This window comes from Aethalodelphis obliquidens, unplaced genomic scaffold (genome assembly GCF_003676395.1).
Source record: "Aethalodelphis obliquidens isolate GAN/ISIS:26980383/991018 unplaced genomic scaffold, ASM367639v1 scaffold23, whole genome shotgun sequence".
In the NCBI taxonomy this organism is placed as follows: domain Eukaryota; kingdom Metazoa; phylum Chordata; class Mammalia; order Artiodactyla; family Delphinidae; genus Aethalodelphis; species Aethalodelphis obliquidens.
This window is the reverse complement of record NW_020837967.1, coordinates 16,738,674-16,755,226: the sequence shown is the minus strand read 5'-3', so window position 1 is coordinate 16,755,226 and position 16,553 is coordinate 16,738,674. Positions and strand designations below refer to the sequence as shown.

Sequence of the window (16,553 nt, the reverse complement as noted above, 5' to 3'; positions counted from 1 at the left end):
TAAAAGGGGAAAACAATGATAATTTTTGTTTTTCTACACATAATATTTTGTTCTAATATTTTGTTTTTCTACATGTAAAAGAGGAAAATAACGATAATTTGTATAGTATCTTTTTTCCAAAACTCGGATATCATTTTGTTTTATTCCAAGCAGCCTCACTGCTATCATGTCATAGATGAGGAAACAGACTCAGAGAGATGAAAAGTCTTGCCTAACGTTACATTACACAGCTAACTTGGGGTGGGGTATGAGTTCAGAATCCCTGTATTCTGAGTCCTGGCCCGTTTCCCTCCACGTCAGAATGCTGTGTAGATAAGTCTTTGTCAGAATCCATCATTGTTAAGCAAGACTCTTTTTATACAACATTATAATTATTTCTATTTACATAAAAACTCTCTGAATGTTTAAAACACAGTACTTCCCTGAATATGAATCCAAACAAGAGGATTCTTAGATTAGGATAATTATCTTTAAAAACGAGCTTGAGGTTACAGCTACAATGAAAGGCCACCTTGAACCCCTAATAATTAAAACATGAATAGATATCAAAGTATTTGGAAAAGGACTAAAACAGATGATGGGTTTTGTACAAACTAAGGCAGTTAAAAATTGTGTGAGATGTTTAATAAATGCCCAAAGAAAAGAGACACCTAGATTCCTGAGGAGGGAGTTTTAAAAACATTGTAGCGTGTCAAGCAAATCTTCACACCTCCCTTTGCCTATATTGCCAGATATTTTTTAAAGGAGAAACAATTCCACGCTCATTTAAAACAACTATCTTGCAAGAGAAAAGTAATGTTGGAGGAATACCTTTGGAATCAAAAGCAACCCAATGGTCACTGTCACAGTCAAATGAGTATGTGCAAAATACAGCATCAACATCCAATCAGACTGAAGTCTTGAGGCAAGAACAAATCTGAAATGAGAATTCACCACATTAGCAACCCAACAAGATCTCTACTTAAAACACTAGGATACTTGGAAACTCTTTTCCTCAATGTATTAGTTAAAGAAAGCAAGCAAGAAAGAAGTCATACTGTTATTTCTATGACATATATTTTCATCACAGAAGAATAAGGGTCTAAGTAACCCTAATTAGATGCATAAGATATGAACCCTTTAGTTCTTAAAATTATCAATAGTAAGAAAGATAACACATACATATATAATGTGTTAAACACTTCCTTGGATTATTATTTTGTAGGTAAGTTGAATGTGCAAAGCAAAAGCAGTGAACACATGTGAATTCAAAAGAAGAGTAGGTTAAAAAATGATTGTTTCAGGCAAATTTAGGTTATAAGACACATCCAAATAACTCTTGATCATAATATTCTTCACTTAAAAATATTAATTAGAACTAAGGAAAAAAATGGGTAAATATCTGTTTTAGTGAATGATCCCAGAAGTTTAAATGATAAGCAATGTAATGGATAAAATGTATGTACTAATGGTTTGTAACGTGCATCTTTTTAAAATTGTTTTTAAAAATTGAAATATAGTTGACATACAAAGTGCATCTTTTAAAATACAAACCTTAGTTTTTATAGAGCATCAAATTATTTTAAAATAATTTAAAATATAATATTTAAAATCTTATCTTATTGAGGAATTTATAAACTTGTGTTCCAGGACGGCCCTTCAAGTAACATGTATAGGAAAAATTCATTATTAATATCTGATCTGGTAATTTGGGAATGTTTTCACAAATCAGTAGGTACATGTACAAACTAAAACTCATGTGTTAAGGACTCATCTATATGCAGAAACCAGATATTGCTTTTATTAAGGTCATTTTGCACTCATATTCTTCTTTTAATGTTTTCCCATCTATTGTTTATCCATAAAAGCTAAATATGAGATTTTAGTGCTTTTGGAATTAGAGAATTAGCATTTTGTTTCAATGATATACATCATCAAATTTGAAAAGCTCATATCCTAAGAAAATGCTTATGATATAATCATGAAATAAACATATATGAATCTAAAAAGAGAAGAGACTAATTTTATTTCTGCATTATACCATATTCATGACAAATTTACTAAGTAAATTAATATTATTAATATTTAAAACAAAATTTCCATCAAGGATATTTCTTCCAAATTTTCACTTCCATCCCTCCCCCCCCAAAAAAAATCAAGCTAAAATGGAAGCTCAGGAGTCATCAAAATGGAGATAGAGTTTTTTCCCCTGTGTCTGGAGATATAAAAAACATAGACTTATACACAGAAGTGCAGAATGGCCATGATACTTCACAGTCAACTAAAAGGGATTTTCTGAATTAACATCTTTTCTAGCTCTTATGTGAGAAAAGTGTCTTCATACCTGCTTTGAATGTGACTGAATATTCACTTTGTTCAGGGACGGGATACTTTTGACTATACAGTCTGTGCTGGGTCAAGTAAGATTTTTTTTTAAGCATTAAAATAGGATCATCTTACTCAATAAAAAGTTACAGTCTCTGAGACAGAATATTGAGGCACAGAAGCAGTAGAAAATATACCCCTGAAAATAATACAATCCCAATCTGCTGGGGCCCCTGCCAGTACTGGAGCAGACAGTTACATCAAAGGAGAAGGATTTACAGTCAAAAAGCAGCCTTATGTACTGGGAATTCCCATCTCAAATGCCAACACAGGTAAACTTGAAACTAGCCTGACAATATCTGGAAAAAAGAATGGGTACATATATTTTGAATTAAAACAGTGAATCTTCCAAAAAATAATTTTGAGATATGCTAACATCGATTGTCCTTAATCAGCTTTTAATTACTGCCAGATTTTTTTAGGTTGCAGTTTTGATTAGAAATACCTTAAGAACAACTGGGTTTTGAAATAGTATTAAAGCTTCATTTTAAAAAATAGTATTTCAACTTAAAAAATCGGTCCAAAAATCAGGCGCATCGAAATATTTGAAAATTGAGGCTAAGAATAAAGGCAAACTTTTTAAAAGCCTTGCACTTTCCCGAAGGTTTGCTTTATGCTTAGTACTAAAAATAAGTAAAGGGTTAGAACAGGCTGAGAGAAATGCCTTCTCATCATTTATCCTTCTAGACTTAACCCTTTTAGGTTATTTTTGTTCAGTCTGACAATTTGGTAAGAAAGAAGGTAAATCTGTACATAATATGTAGTCATAGTTTTTAATTTATATATGTGTATGTATAAATGTGAATACATACATATATGTATACATAATTTTATCTTTTAAGCAGACAAGAAGAACATATATATCCTATTGATAGAGAATATCTTGGCTGATGTCAGATGCCTTATTTAATATTATTTCATTCTAGGAAAAAATTGCCAAGATGGATCCAGCTGATTTAAATTTTTATGTTATTGCTTTTTATCCTTGAACTTTATTAATGCTGGAACCACAGCATACATGAACTCAGTCCACATGTAAATAAGAAGTTGTGCATACTTGATTTCTTTAATTATCACTGCGTTTTACTTGCTCCTGGCTCATCCCCCTAAAATCAGTGTTCTGTAGATTTAATGTGTTAAACTATAATTCTATCACTGGTCCCTTATGGCCATACAAATTAAACATTCAAGAGAGTAGCTACGATTCTTTGGAGCCAATGTGCCACCATCTTATCGAGTCTGGTCTATGTAGAAAGGTAAGTCAAATTTGGAACTTGAAATGCAGAGCTTCCCGTTCAGGTTTGCTTAGCCTTGCCTAAGAAGATACCAAAAGATACCAAGGCTGGTCCCTCTGCTACCATTTGAAGTCCTCCCTGTTCAAAACTGATAGGGGATTAAAGAGTTGTCTGGAAGAAGAGTATGCTATGTCTGCTCAATACCAAACCTACTAGGTTCACCATGAACCATTCAATCAGCTTGTGTCTACGTGAACCCAGCTCATGGTTTATACGATTCTTCTGGCTGGGTTGTTTGGGACTCTATAGGAAAGACCTAAGCAAAGTAAGAAAGCTATTTTCAACAAGTATTTAACATATTTCCTATCACCCTCGTTCAGTGATAAAACAGTGTTTTCTGAAGCGTGGCTGCTGTTATCAGATGTAAGGGTTGGGGGGATTCAATGGTCCATTACATTTGGAAAATGCTGGTTAAACAAAGTTAAACAGTTTATCTGTACAGCAGGACTTCTCGGTATGCTAGCGTCACTGTGACATTCCTACAAGGGAGCTATCAAATGTGATGTGTCATAAATACACATGCATATAAAAACATCTAACAGTGATTTACTAATATGTTAATAGTGCTTGTCTTTGGGTGGTTGGATTAGGGAGTTTATTTTCTCTTTATCATTTTATGATTTTTTTTGAAATAACCAGCTATTGCCTTACTATTAAGAATTTTTTTAAAGTTCATTTAAAAATCATTTACCTTGCCTACTTCTGAAAGGACTTGGGCCAGCTGAGAGTTGAAAATCTATTGAAAAAACACATTAAATGATGGAAATTGAACAGAGTAAAATTGAACAGGTTGAAAAGATATAGATCAATTTTGGCAACTGTGTTGAACAGATTTAATTTCTTGGGCAATTAATTTGGTTCTAAGAAACATAACAGTTAATTTTAGGGCACAAGTGGGAAACTCTGCATGACAGTTACATTCTGACAGTAGAAGACATTTAAACTCGTCTGTGATAAGCCTCTTTTTTTCAATTTTTATTTTTTACTGAATATGGCTGATTTACATAGCCACTGTTTTATTTATTTATTTATTGGCTGCGCTGTGCAGCATGTGGGATCTTAGTTCCTTGACCAGGGGTCGAATCCCGGGCCCCCTGCATTGGGAGCGTGGAGTCTTAACCACTGGACAACCAGGGAAGTCCATGTGATAAGCCTTCTTACATGCTTATAACTCTCTAGTTGGTTTGTTAATATAACATTTAACTTATCAATGGTTCTAGATAAGCATGTTTGTTAGATCTTGAAACATATATGTTTGATATTCTGAAAACAAACAACAAAAATGATGCAGCTTTTTTGGGGAGAGGGGTTGGAAGAAATGTGAAGGCTCTGGAGCTCTGGCACCATGACAAAGTGCCCTCTGGTGCTCACGGCATTTTAGACCAGGGCATCCTCACTCATATCCTTGAGCTCTAGTCTGAGTGGAACTAGAGAAAGCATCCTTTTCTTTGCTTCTTTATGATTTCATATTCTGCGTCTCATCTGTCCTCCCTCTTCTACTCTTTCTCTCTTTTCTCTCTCTTGAGAGAGGGCAAGACAAAGCAAGGGGGCAAATTCCCTTGATTCCTGGCCGTCTCTGATGGAATTTCCAGGGTTGTCAGATCATAAATACCTCTTTCTCTTACTTTAAGAGTTTAAAAAGTGTAGATTATGCCTGAGCCCCAAATGTTCTTTGGCATCATCTATTCCTAGAAGTGCAAGATGTCATTTTATGATTATTGACTAAAGTGAGAGGTGATAAACATCCTGCAAAACTTCCGCAGATCCACACCTTTTCACCCTATTATTAATCTCTATCTTTCCACTGCGGGCCAAGACTAATATTCAAAATTTCTAATTACATTCTTAAGTGTGTCCTAACTTTTAATATATGTCGAACAATTAAATGGCATCTTTTTGTTGCTTTTCAGGCTATAGGATTCCTTTTTGGTTGCTGTTGTTTGGTTGTTGTTCTTGTTGAGGTAAGTCATACATATTTCATTTTGTTCACTTATCATAAGCCCCTTTCTTCCTCCTTTGTACTCATTGGTTATGGAGCTACATGGAATAATAAGAAACGGAGGGCCAGGCCATATTTTCTTACCACAGAAAGTCATCACTACAGTGTAATGATGAAAGAACCCCACTGCACACAAAAATCCAGTCATCAACTTGGAGTGGTTTTTTGGTTCTGAATTCAACAGATTTCACATACGTAAGTTATCTGAGTGTTAAAATTTTGAAAGTATAAACCAGCATAATAAACATGAATGAAAACATAGACAATTTACCTGTATCTATTTTATAACGTATGCATGTATTGCTTTATATTTTCAGAACAAACAGTATTATGTATCATAAACAATATACCTAATGACATCCCCATAAGTGGTTTAACACAATACAATAACACTGAGTTACCCTTCCAAATAAATGAAGGCAATAAACAACTCATCAGAAGGAACTAAGAACAGCAGAGTTTAAAAAAAAAACAAAACGATTCATTTGCCATTTCTGTGACAAAGAAATTAGTCAAGTTATAAAACACTATCCGTCCTACATCTTTCCGTTATGCATCTTATCCAATTTTGCTATTAAATTAAACTGCAACACATCAGAAAAATAAAACAGTTGTTGAGTGGCTCTGCAGATCACTTGCCTAATTGTATGGAATATAGCGGAGATAATGAGCTCATTGTGAACTGCAACAGCCATATAGCGCGGCTCGTGAAAAGCTGATGGGACCGTTCGCACCGCGTAGCAGAGATAAACACCCCATAGGAGGAATAAAAATTCAGCTGTGAGAAGAACAAACAAACAATTCTCTGTTAGTTTTACAGGTGAAGAAGGAAGTAAACTTTAAGCTCTTTAGCATGCATTGTGTGTCTAGGATAGAAACACATAGAAATAGATGCATACAAAATGTTCATATATGAATACCTATGCCATATATTTATTTAAAATTTTTATTCAGTGTATAGAGGATTTTTTCACAGGTACACTTTGTGTTTTAATTGAAAAAAATTTAAATAGTGTTTGGCATCTCAGATTGTGGTGTGTGTGTGTGTGTGTGTGTGTGTATGTGTGCGCTAATACCTGGCTTTTTCCTAAAACAATTGCAATTGTAAAATAATTTTCCACATTCCCAACCTAAGTTTAAGCTGTTCATAGAGCATCTGGGTCACAATAAAGCCCTGAAGGCAACAAAAGTTTATAATGTGTTTATATGCAGCTCCTAGAAATTTAAATTCTTACTGCATTGAGTCTGGTTCAATACATAAAGACCTCCATTGCCAGAAATGTGAGAAAATAGGCTGCTAAACATTCAGTGGCATAGTTTATAATTGAACCATTATTTCTTCACACATGACAGACACCACATCTTTGGAGGGTATATGCTAAAGGCTTAGTGAAATTCACAATTACCTCATTTGCTTGCTCAAGCCAGAAGAGACAAGCATAGTGTAGCAGTTAAGGATAGGGCTTCAGAGTCACACTAGACCTGATGGGGAATTCTAGCTGGATCCCTAATTAACTTTGCATAATCTGAGGCAATTTAACCTCTCTGGTCACAGTTTCCTTACCTGGAAAATGAGGATAATAAAAGTACGTATTTCATGGGATTATTTGCTAATGAAATTGAATCATGGCTATAAAGCACTTAAGAGTTTCTGACAGAGTAGATGTCAGATAAATAAATAAATAAAAACAGACGTTAAATAATTGGTTCTTACTATTAAACATCTCCTTAGACCTTTTTTTTTTTCAAACTGAATGTTGTTATTTTAATTCATTCTGAGCAGTAACTGTTACCATCCATTTTATCTGTCTTAGTGACATGACCTCATGGGAAGATGATATCTAATTAACAAAAAGAAAGCTCTAATTTGGAGAAAACATTTCACCAAATGCATTACCTAGGGGTAACCTACTTATATACCGAAACACTGATTTCCAGTCCCATATGCCCAGGTGTTTTACCTGCCAAAGTTTCAGCATATTTCTACCATATTTAAACAATAAGCAGTGCCCTACTCATTGAAAATCCCTTAAGTAAACATATCTGTCAAGAGTTACTCTAAAACCCTGATGTGGTCAGAAGTTAAAGGGAAAATAAACCTCACTCAAAGGTCTCCATGAGATTAGAGTGGAGGTCCCAATTATTCTGTATGCTGGCCACTGGCCATGTCTGTGAATGTTTTTTCCAGCCGAGCTCTACTGGGTCAGGAAATACTGACGTGTTCGTGTATAACTTTCTTTCCTAAGGCTTGTACTTCTGGTCCATGCTACTACTATTGCCTCTTCACTCAGGTTTGAAATCTCAGTGCCACCTTTCACTGACACATTTCTACCCTGAGTTACTTTTCATGGGTATCACTTCTCTCAATGTCCACAATTATAATCCTTGCCTAAGCTCCTACCAGTTTACTCCTTATTTGTTACAATTATTTACCAACTGTCCCATCTAAACCTGGATTCACCCTTTATTAATTCATTCTTCATAACAGTGACAAGTTCATTTTTCTGAAGCTCCACTTTGATCATATCAGGATTTGTCCAAATCTCTGCCACTCCATTTGGGTTAACTGATTCGTATTTCCATTAGAAGATTCACTCACACCCACTTAGGACCCTGGAATAATTCCTGCTCCCAAAGGAAGACTACAGGGGTTCCTGCTAGGACAGACATATCTCAAGTTTCAAGACTTTGATGACTTTCTTGCAAGAAAGTTTCAAGACTTTCTTGCCACCCAGGCTTCCTGTTAGCTGTCCCATTGCTTGGCCTTATTCTTTTGTGCTTGTATATTTCTTAGACTCTGACTTCTTGCCTAGTCTCTGGCCCTCACGTTAGCCTTTTGTGAGGAGCTGCATGCATCTTCATTTAGAAATCTTTAGTAGCTCACTACTGTTTTACTCCTTGCCCTCTATGACCTCATGTTATGCATCCAACACAGTCTCCCAAAGCTCCCCATCACGAACTATGAGCTGACCCAGGAAGACTCACCATCCTCTGAACACTCCAAAGATTCTTCTTGCTTCTGAGTCTTTGTTCATGCTATTGCTCACATACGAAATCTCCTCTCACCCGCATTTCTAAACATTAACCAATTTTTCAATGTCTGATTCAGGTCCCACCTCCATCACAAGGCCACCTGAAATGATTCTAACTTACACTGAAGTTTCCTTCCTCTAATCTCTTACAATTTTTAACTATGTATACTACACAATGCAGAGACTAATAATGACACACAATATATAATTGGGAGAAAATTGTTCATGGAGTCTTGAGCCCCGACTGTGATGACCTTCTTCAGGGCAAGAATTGAGTCTTTCATCTCTTTTTTCTGTCTTTGCCCACATAGATGATAGCAACAGTACTGATCACACACGGGTAAGATTTAATAAATATTTGTTGAATTGAATGAATATAAATGATATCAGTTTCACGTCATTAGAGATGTAGGCTTTCTGTTACCCTACCACTCCATCTAACACTGATGGATGTCTAGATCAATCTAACATCTCTATACATGATACATCTATATACATGATCTAAAGATCATACTGGCATTATTCTTAATAGTGGCAATTGCTACTTACTGATAGACTGCTAGGTGTGTGGTACTGTGCTTGGCACACAAGAATGATGAATGCAAAAATATTATTTTTTTAACATCTTTATTGGAGTATAATTGCTCTACAATGGTGTGTTAGTTTCTGCTTTATAACAAAGTGAATCAGCTACATATACATATATCCCTATATCTCCTCCCTCTTGTGTCTCCCTCCCACCCTCCCTATCCCACCCCTCTAGGTGGTTACAAAGCACCGAGCTGATCTCCCTATGCTATGTGGCTGCTTCCCACTAGCTATCTGTTTTACGTTTGGTAGTGTATATATGTCCATGCCACTCTCTCACTTTGTCTCAGCTTACCCTTCCCCCTCCCCATGTCCTCAAGTCCATTCTCTACATCTGCGTCTTTATTCCTGCCCTGCCCCTAGGTTCTTCAGAACCAAAAATTTATTATTAAACAATGCTAGTACAAAAATATACTGTAACTGAAGGATTCACATGTAGCTGAATTATGAAAACACTATCCCCTGCCACCTATTGCAGTGTTTTCATATAACGTTATACTGAAGATTTTTTTTTAAAGAAAAGGAGTTATCAGGTGAATTAGTGTGCTACAATGGAGAACTGCATCTAAAAATATAAGACAAAGTAAGATTCCTCCTAACAGCTAAGCTGAACATTAAAATCATTTCATAAGCAATATCAAACAATATGCTCTGGCTGAAAAAAATATAATTAACTTCAGGCTAACACTGCAATTAGTAAAGAAAATATGCAGATGTTACCAAATCTTGCAGTGTTATTACATGGGAGTTGAAATATGTGCTGTGCTTCTGCTTTAAAAAATAATTTCTGGTGGTAAATGATTTTGATGGGAGGCATGGGTATAGTTAAAAAGGAAACTGCATTCATATTTAAAGATTCAAATAGGGCTTTCAGAAAACTGAGGTATTCTATTTTTAATCTATAAGGAATGACAGTCAAAAGTTAACTACCATAGCTTTTAAAAAATTAATATGCCATAATGAAAGTAATTTCAAGTTATCTTTCCAAAGGCCTGGGTCAAGCAAAGAAGTGAGAATTAATATCAGTTCTTTGCCACTGAAGATGTCCCAGATCTGTTATCTTAGAACACCCAAAGGGGCTGAGAGAAAGACAACATCAAAGTACAAATGTCTCTCAAGCTGTGGTCCCCTGCTTTGCCATGTTGCAAAGGCATTTTGTATTTAATAACATTTTATGCCTCTTAGCCTGTTTAAAAATTAGTTTACATGGCACAAATAAATACATACAAGAAGCATTTAGGTTTCATTTTCCAAACGCGTCTTTTAATTTTGTCTTCTGTTTTTCTCTAAATCCTATCCACTTAGAAAATTTATGGTCAAAGTAAACTTACTCTGTTTTTATTCTAATAGTATGGTGGGCTGCATAGAAGTTATGGTTAAGTACTAAGTCAAAGAACTTCAATAATGCTTGAGAACAGCTCAAATTCTATCATTCCAGGGTTTGACTTCAAACAGAAGCCTTGATACTCTACAGGCTTTCTGCCTTTTCTTTGGTTAAAATAAAGACAGTTATGAGACGTACAATGATGAAAACCATGAGAATGCTACTCCTGGTAGAATCTTAAAGGGTGAAGTGACTTTGTGAGACCACATGGTCTGTGGGTACATTTTTCAGTGTGTGGATGTGGCCGTGAAAGTGCTGCTTGGTGAGCTGCAGTTATCCTGGCTGTGGTGAAGTCAGTTTGTTCACCTGAGAAGCATGGAGAAGATGGATGTTGCAATGTATTTCACAACTAGGACACCGGGGACCAGAATGTCTGTTCCCTTCTCAGCTCCTGGGAGCAGCACATCACAGGGATGGGCAGAGCTGGGCCGTAAGATACGCCCATGGAGAAGCCAGCTCCATCCCTGCTGACTCACAGTGAAGACAGCAGAACAGGGACTGGATCCCAGGTCTCCTGGTTCCTGACCAGGGTTCCCTAAATTACATCCTTCGACTGAGACTTTCTTTTGCTTTATTACTAACAGAGGTGGACAAAATCCTTGGAAGTATTTTTAACCTACTGAAGAAAATAAACATTTTTCCAAGCATCAATTGTTTGTGTTTTAAACAACTAATATACTAATTAGAATTAGCCAGTGGTAGTTAAAAGAATTCTACTCAAAAGTACTTTTTGTCCCTTATTTCGTCTGACTTCATAGCTAACATCTGTTGAATGTGCCAGGTGCTCTGCTTAATGCATTTTGTACATTATCTACATTTGGTTCCTTTAAAAATGACTGGGGATGAATTCGGGGGAAGATGGCGGAAGAGTAAGACACGGAGATCACCTTCCTCCCCACAGATACATCAGAAATACATCTACACGTGGAACAATTCCTACAGAACACCTACTGAACGCTGGCAGAAGACCTCAGACCTCCCAAAAGGCAAGAAAGTCCCCACGTACCTGGGTAGGGCAGAAGAAAAAAGAATAAACAGAGACAAAATGATAGGGATGGGACCTGCACCAGTGGGAGGTGTGAGGGGTGAAGGAGGAAAAGTGTCCACACACTAGGAAGCCCCTTCGCGGGCGGAGACTGCGGGTGGCGGAGGGGGGAAGCTTCGGAGCTGCGGAGGAGAGCACCCCAAAGTTAGCAGAAGGAAAGAAATCATAAGGAACAGATCAGAAATAAATGAAAAAGAAATGAAGGAAACGATAGCAAAGATCAATAAAACTAAAAGCTGGTTCTTTGAGAAGATAAACAAAATTGATAAACCATTAGCCAGACTCATCAAGAAAAAATGGGAGAAGACTCAAATCAATAGAATTAGAAATGAAAAAGGAGAAGTAACAACTGACACTGCAGAAATACAAAAGATCATGAGAGATTACTACAAGCAACTATATGCCAATGAAATGGACAACCTGGAAGAAATGGACAACTTCTTAGAAATGCACAACCTGCCAAGACTGAATCAGGAAGAAATAGAAAATATGAACAGACCAATCACAAGCACTGAAGTTGAAACTGTGATTAAAAATCTTCCAACAAACAAAAGCCAGGACCAGCTGGCTTCACAGGCGAATTCTATAAAACATTTAGAGAAGAGCTAACACCTATCCTTCCCAAACTCTTCCAAAATATAGCAGAGGGAGGAACACTCCCAAACTCATTCTACGAGGCCACCATCACCGTGATACCAAAACCAGACAAGGATGTCACAAAGAAAGAAAACTATAGGCCAATATCACTGATGAACATAGATGCAAAAATCCTCAACAAAATACTAGCAAACAGAATCCAACAGCACATTAAGAGGATCATACACCATGATCAAGTGGGGTTTATTCCAGGAGTGCAAGGATTCTTCAATATACGCAAATCAATCAATGTGATACACCATATTAACAAATTGAAGGAGAAAAACCATATGGGCATCTCAATAGATGCAGAGAAAGCTTTCAACAAAATTCAACACCCATGTATGATAAAAGCCCTCCAGAAAGTAGGCAGAGAGGGAACCTACCTCAACATAATAAAGGCCATATACAACAAACCCACAGCCAACATTGTCCTCAATGGTGAAAAACTGAAAGCATTTCCACTAAGATCAGGAACAAGACAAGGTTGCCCACTCTCACCACTGTTATTCAACATAGTTTTGGAAGTTTTAGCCACAGCAATCAGAGAAGAAAAGGAAATAAAAGGAATCCACATCAGAAAAGAAGAAGTAAAGCTGTCACTCTTTGCAGATGACATGATACTATACATAGAGAATCCTAAAGACTCTACCAGAAAACTACTAGAGCTAATCAATGAATTTGGTAAAGTAGCAGGATACAAAATTAATGCACAGAAATCTCTGGCATTCCTATACACCAATGATGAAAAATCTGAAAGTGAAATCAAGAAAACACTCCCATTTACCACTGCAATCAAAAGAATAAAATATATAGGAATAAACCTAACTAAGTAGACAAAAGACCTGTATGCAGAAAACTATAAGACACTGATGAAAGAAATTAAGGATGATACAAATAGATGGAGAGATATACCATGTTCTTGGATTGGAAGAATCAACATTGTGAAAATGACTCTACTACCCAAAGCAATCTACAGATTCAATGCAATCCCTATCAAACTACCACTGGCATTTTTCACAGAACTAGAACAAAAAATTTCACAATGTGTATGGAAACAAAAAAGACCGCGAATAGGCAAAGCAATCTTGAGAACAAAAAATGGAGCTGGAGGAATCAGGCTCCCTGACTTCAGACTATACTACAAAGGTACAGTACTCAAGACAGTATGGTACTGGCACAAAAAGAGAAAGATAGATCAATGGAACAGGATAGAAAGCCCAGAGATAAACCCACACACATATGGTCACCTTATCTTTGATAAAGGAGGCAGGAATGTACAGTGGAGAAAGGATAGCCTCTTCAATAAGTGGTGCCAGGAAAACTGGACAGGTACATGAAAAGTATGAGATTAGAACACTCCCTAACACCATACACAAAAATAAGCTCAAAATGGATTAAAGACCTAAATGTAAGGCCAGAAACTCTCAAACTCTTAGAGGAAAACATAGGCATAACACTCTATGACATAAATCACAGCAAGATCCTTTTTGACTCATCTCCTAGAGAAATGGAAATAAAAACAAAAATAAACAAATGGGACCTAATGAAACTTCAAAGTTTTTACAAAGCAAGGGAAACCATAAACAAGACCAAAAGACAATCCCCAGAATGGGAGAAAATATTTGCAAATGAAGCAACTGACAAAGGATTAATCTCCAAAATTTACAAGCAGCTCATGCAGCTCAATAACAAAAAAACAAACCACCCAATCCAAAAATGGGCAGAAGACCTAAATAGACATTTCTCCAAAGAAGATACACAGAGTGCCAACAAACACATGAAAGAATGCTCAACATCATTAATCATTAGAGGAATGCAAGTCAGAACTACAATGAGATAGCATCTGACACCAGTCAGGATGGCCATCATCAAAAAATCTAGAAACAGTAAATGCTGGAGAGGGTGTGGAGAAAGGGGAACACTCTTGCACTCCTGGTAGGAATGTGAATTGGTACAGCCACTATGGAGAACAGTATGGAGGTTCCTTGAAAAACTACAAATAGAACTACCATATGACCCAGCAATCCCACTACTGGGCATATACCCTGAGAAAACCATAATTCAAAAAGAGTCATGTACCAAAATGTTCATTGCAGCTCTATTTACAACAGCCTGGAGATGGAAACAAACTAAGTGTCCATCATCAGATGAATGGATAAAGAAGATGTGGCAAATATATACAATGGAATATTACTCAGCCATAAAAAGAAACGAAACTGAGTTATCTGTAGTGAGGTGGATGGACCTAGAGTCTGTCATACAGAGTGAAGTAAGTCAGAAAGAGAAAGACAAATACCGTATGCTAACACATATATATGGAATCTAAGAAAAAAAAAATGTCATGAAGAACCTAGGGGTAAGACAGGAATAAAGACACAGACCTATTAGAGAATGGACTTGAGGATATGGGGAGGGGGAAGGGTAAGCTGTGACAAAGTGAGAGAGTGGCATGGACATATATACAGTACCAAACATAAAATAGATAGCTAGTGGGAAGCAGCCGCATAGCACAGGGAGATCAACTCGGTGCTTTGTAACCACCTAGAGGGGTGGGATAGGGAGGGTGGGAGGGAGACACAAGAGGGAGGTGATATGGGTATATATGTATATGTATAACTGATTCACTTTGTTATAAAGCAGAAACTAACACACCATTGTAAAGCAATTCTACTCAAAGATGTAAAAAAATTTTTAAAATGACTGGGGCAGAATTCTGAATGCTAAAATTTCAAGTTTGGGTCAGAGACACTGTGTGACGATACTAAGGAACACTGTTGTTAATCAAACAAACTTTAAAGTTCATACAGCAACCTAACTGTCCTATCCTCTTCCCCACTCACTGCCGGGAGCTCTAGGCAGAACTGCCCTGAGTACATTTGCAGGTTGGGTTTTCTTTACTGCTCCCTTTCACAGAGCTCTAGACGTGGGGTCAAGTATTTCACAAGCTCCACTGGACTGAGGAAGGGACAGGAAGTGTACTTTCCCTTCTCTCTGGCATATGTGTTTAAGATCTTTAAAGTTTGAGGTGGACAAGATCTTTAAGGTTTGAGGTGGACAGAAATGTAGTGAACCCAAGGTTCTTCCAAGCTTATGGACACACATTAAAGGTCATGAATGCAAGAAGAGACAGAAGAGAGGGACAGGATGAGATCAGGGCCCCTGAGGGCACAGGTCAAGGTCACGGCAGCAGGCTGGGTCTCCCAGGAATATCCCTTCCATTTCCCTCTCCCTGCCACTTGCCTGTGTGTTGTTTGAGGTGGGAGTTGGAATTGGGGTTATTTGTTACCACTTTAAATATGTATTTTAGGGCTTCCCTGTTGGCGCAGTGGTTGAGGGTCTGCCTGCCAATGCAGGGGACGCGAGTTCGTGTCCCGGTCCGGGAGGATCCCACATGCTGCGGAGCGGCTGGGCCCGTAAGCCATGGCCGCTGGGCCTGCACGTCCGGAGCCTGTGCTCCGCAACAGGAGAGGCCACAACAGTGAGAGGCCCGCGTACAAAAAAAAAAAAAAAAAAAAAATGTATTTTAAAATTTTAATCCTTTATGGAAGACTGACGGCATTGAGAATTGCCTTTGCTTGGGCGACATCACTAGAAACTCACTGTACTTTTGAAGGGCTAGCTTGAGTGGTTTTAGAATGACTGTAGTGGGGGTTACTGTCCCAAGACAGTCCTTACCCCATCACAAAATTCCTTTCACTTCCAGAAAGAAAAATGGCACTGTAAGGATAAAATTAAGGAACAAAAATTAATTAATTTATCCTTTCTCTCAGACCTTTAGCATCAAATAAATACTCCTCAAAGAAGTAAAATATTTTTCAGAAGATGTAGTATATAGATAAAAAAGGAAAATAACCTTCACTTGACTCATTCTAAAAACATTCAAGCAAGACCTTCAGAAAGTGTGTGTGAGTTTCTCATGATATAGCCCAAGCCTGTCAATGCGGCCAAGCTTTTATCCTTTGATTGAAAATTAAAAACACATTTTTAAAATGGTAACCAATGATGTAGCGTGGATTAAGGCATATGTTACATCAGAATAAAAAAAGATGTATGTAAATGATCCTAAATCATGAACATTAATCTAAGTCAGATGGAGAAGAAGTCTAATCTATTTTCCCCAATACTCATTAAAGGGTGCTTATATCACATTTCACCTGTCACAACATAGCCTAATCTTCTGGGGTGATTAAGTATCTTAATCCTTAGA

The 16,553-nt window shown here is 37.1% G+C and overlaps 1 protein-coding gene across 1 annotated transcript in view; it reads right to left on the bottom strand.

The window, feature by feature from the left end:
• Positions 1–16,553, bottom strand: part of GPR158 (G protein-coupled receptor 158) — a 323,232-nt gene that overhangs the window by 5,961 nt on the left and 300,718 nt on the right. The window contains exons 8-9 of the mRNA XM_027121877.1: positions 6,298–6,436; positions 811–916 (exon numbers count right to left, since the gene is read on the bottom strand). Coding sequence (XP_026977678.1) covers positions 811–916; positions 6,298–6,436 — 245 coding nt within the window. The remainder of the gene's footprint in view (positions 1–810; positions 917–6,297; positions 6,437–16,553) is intronic.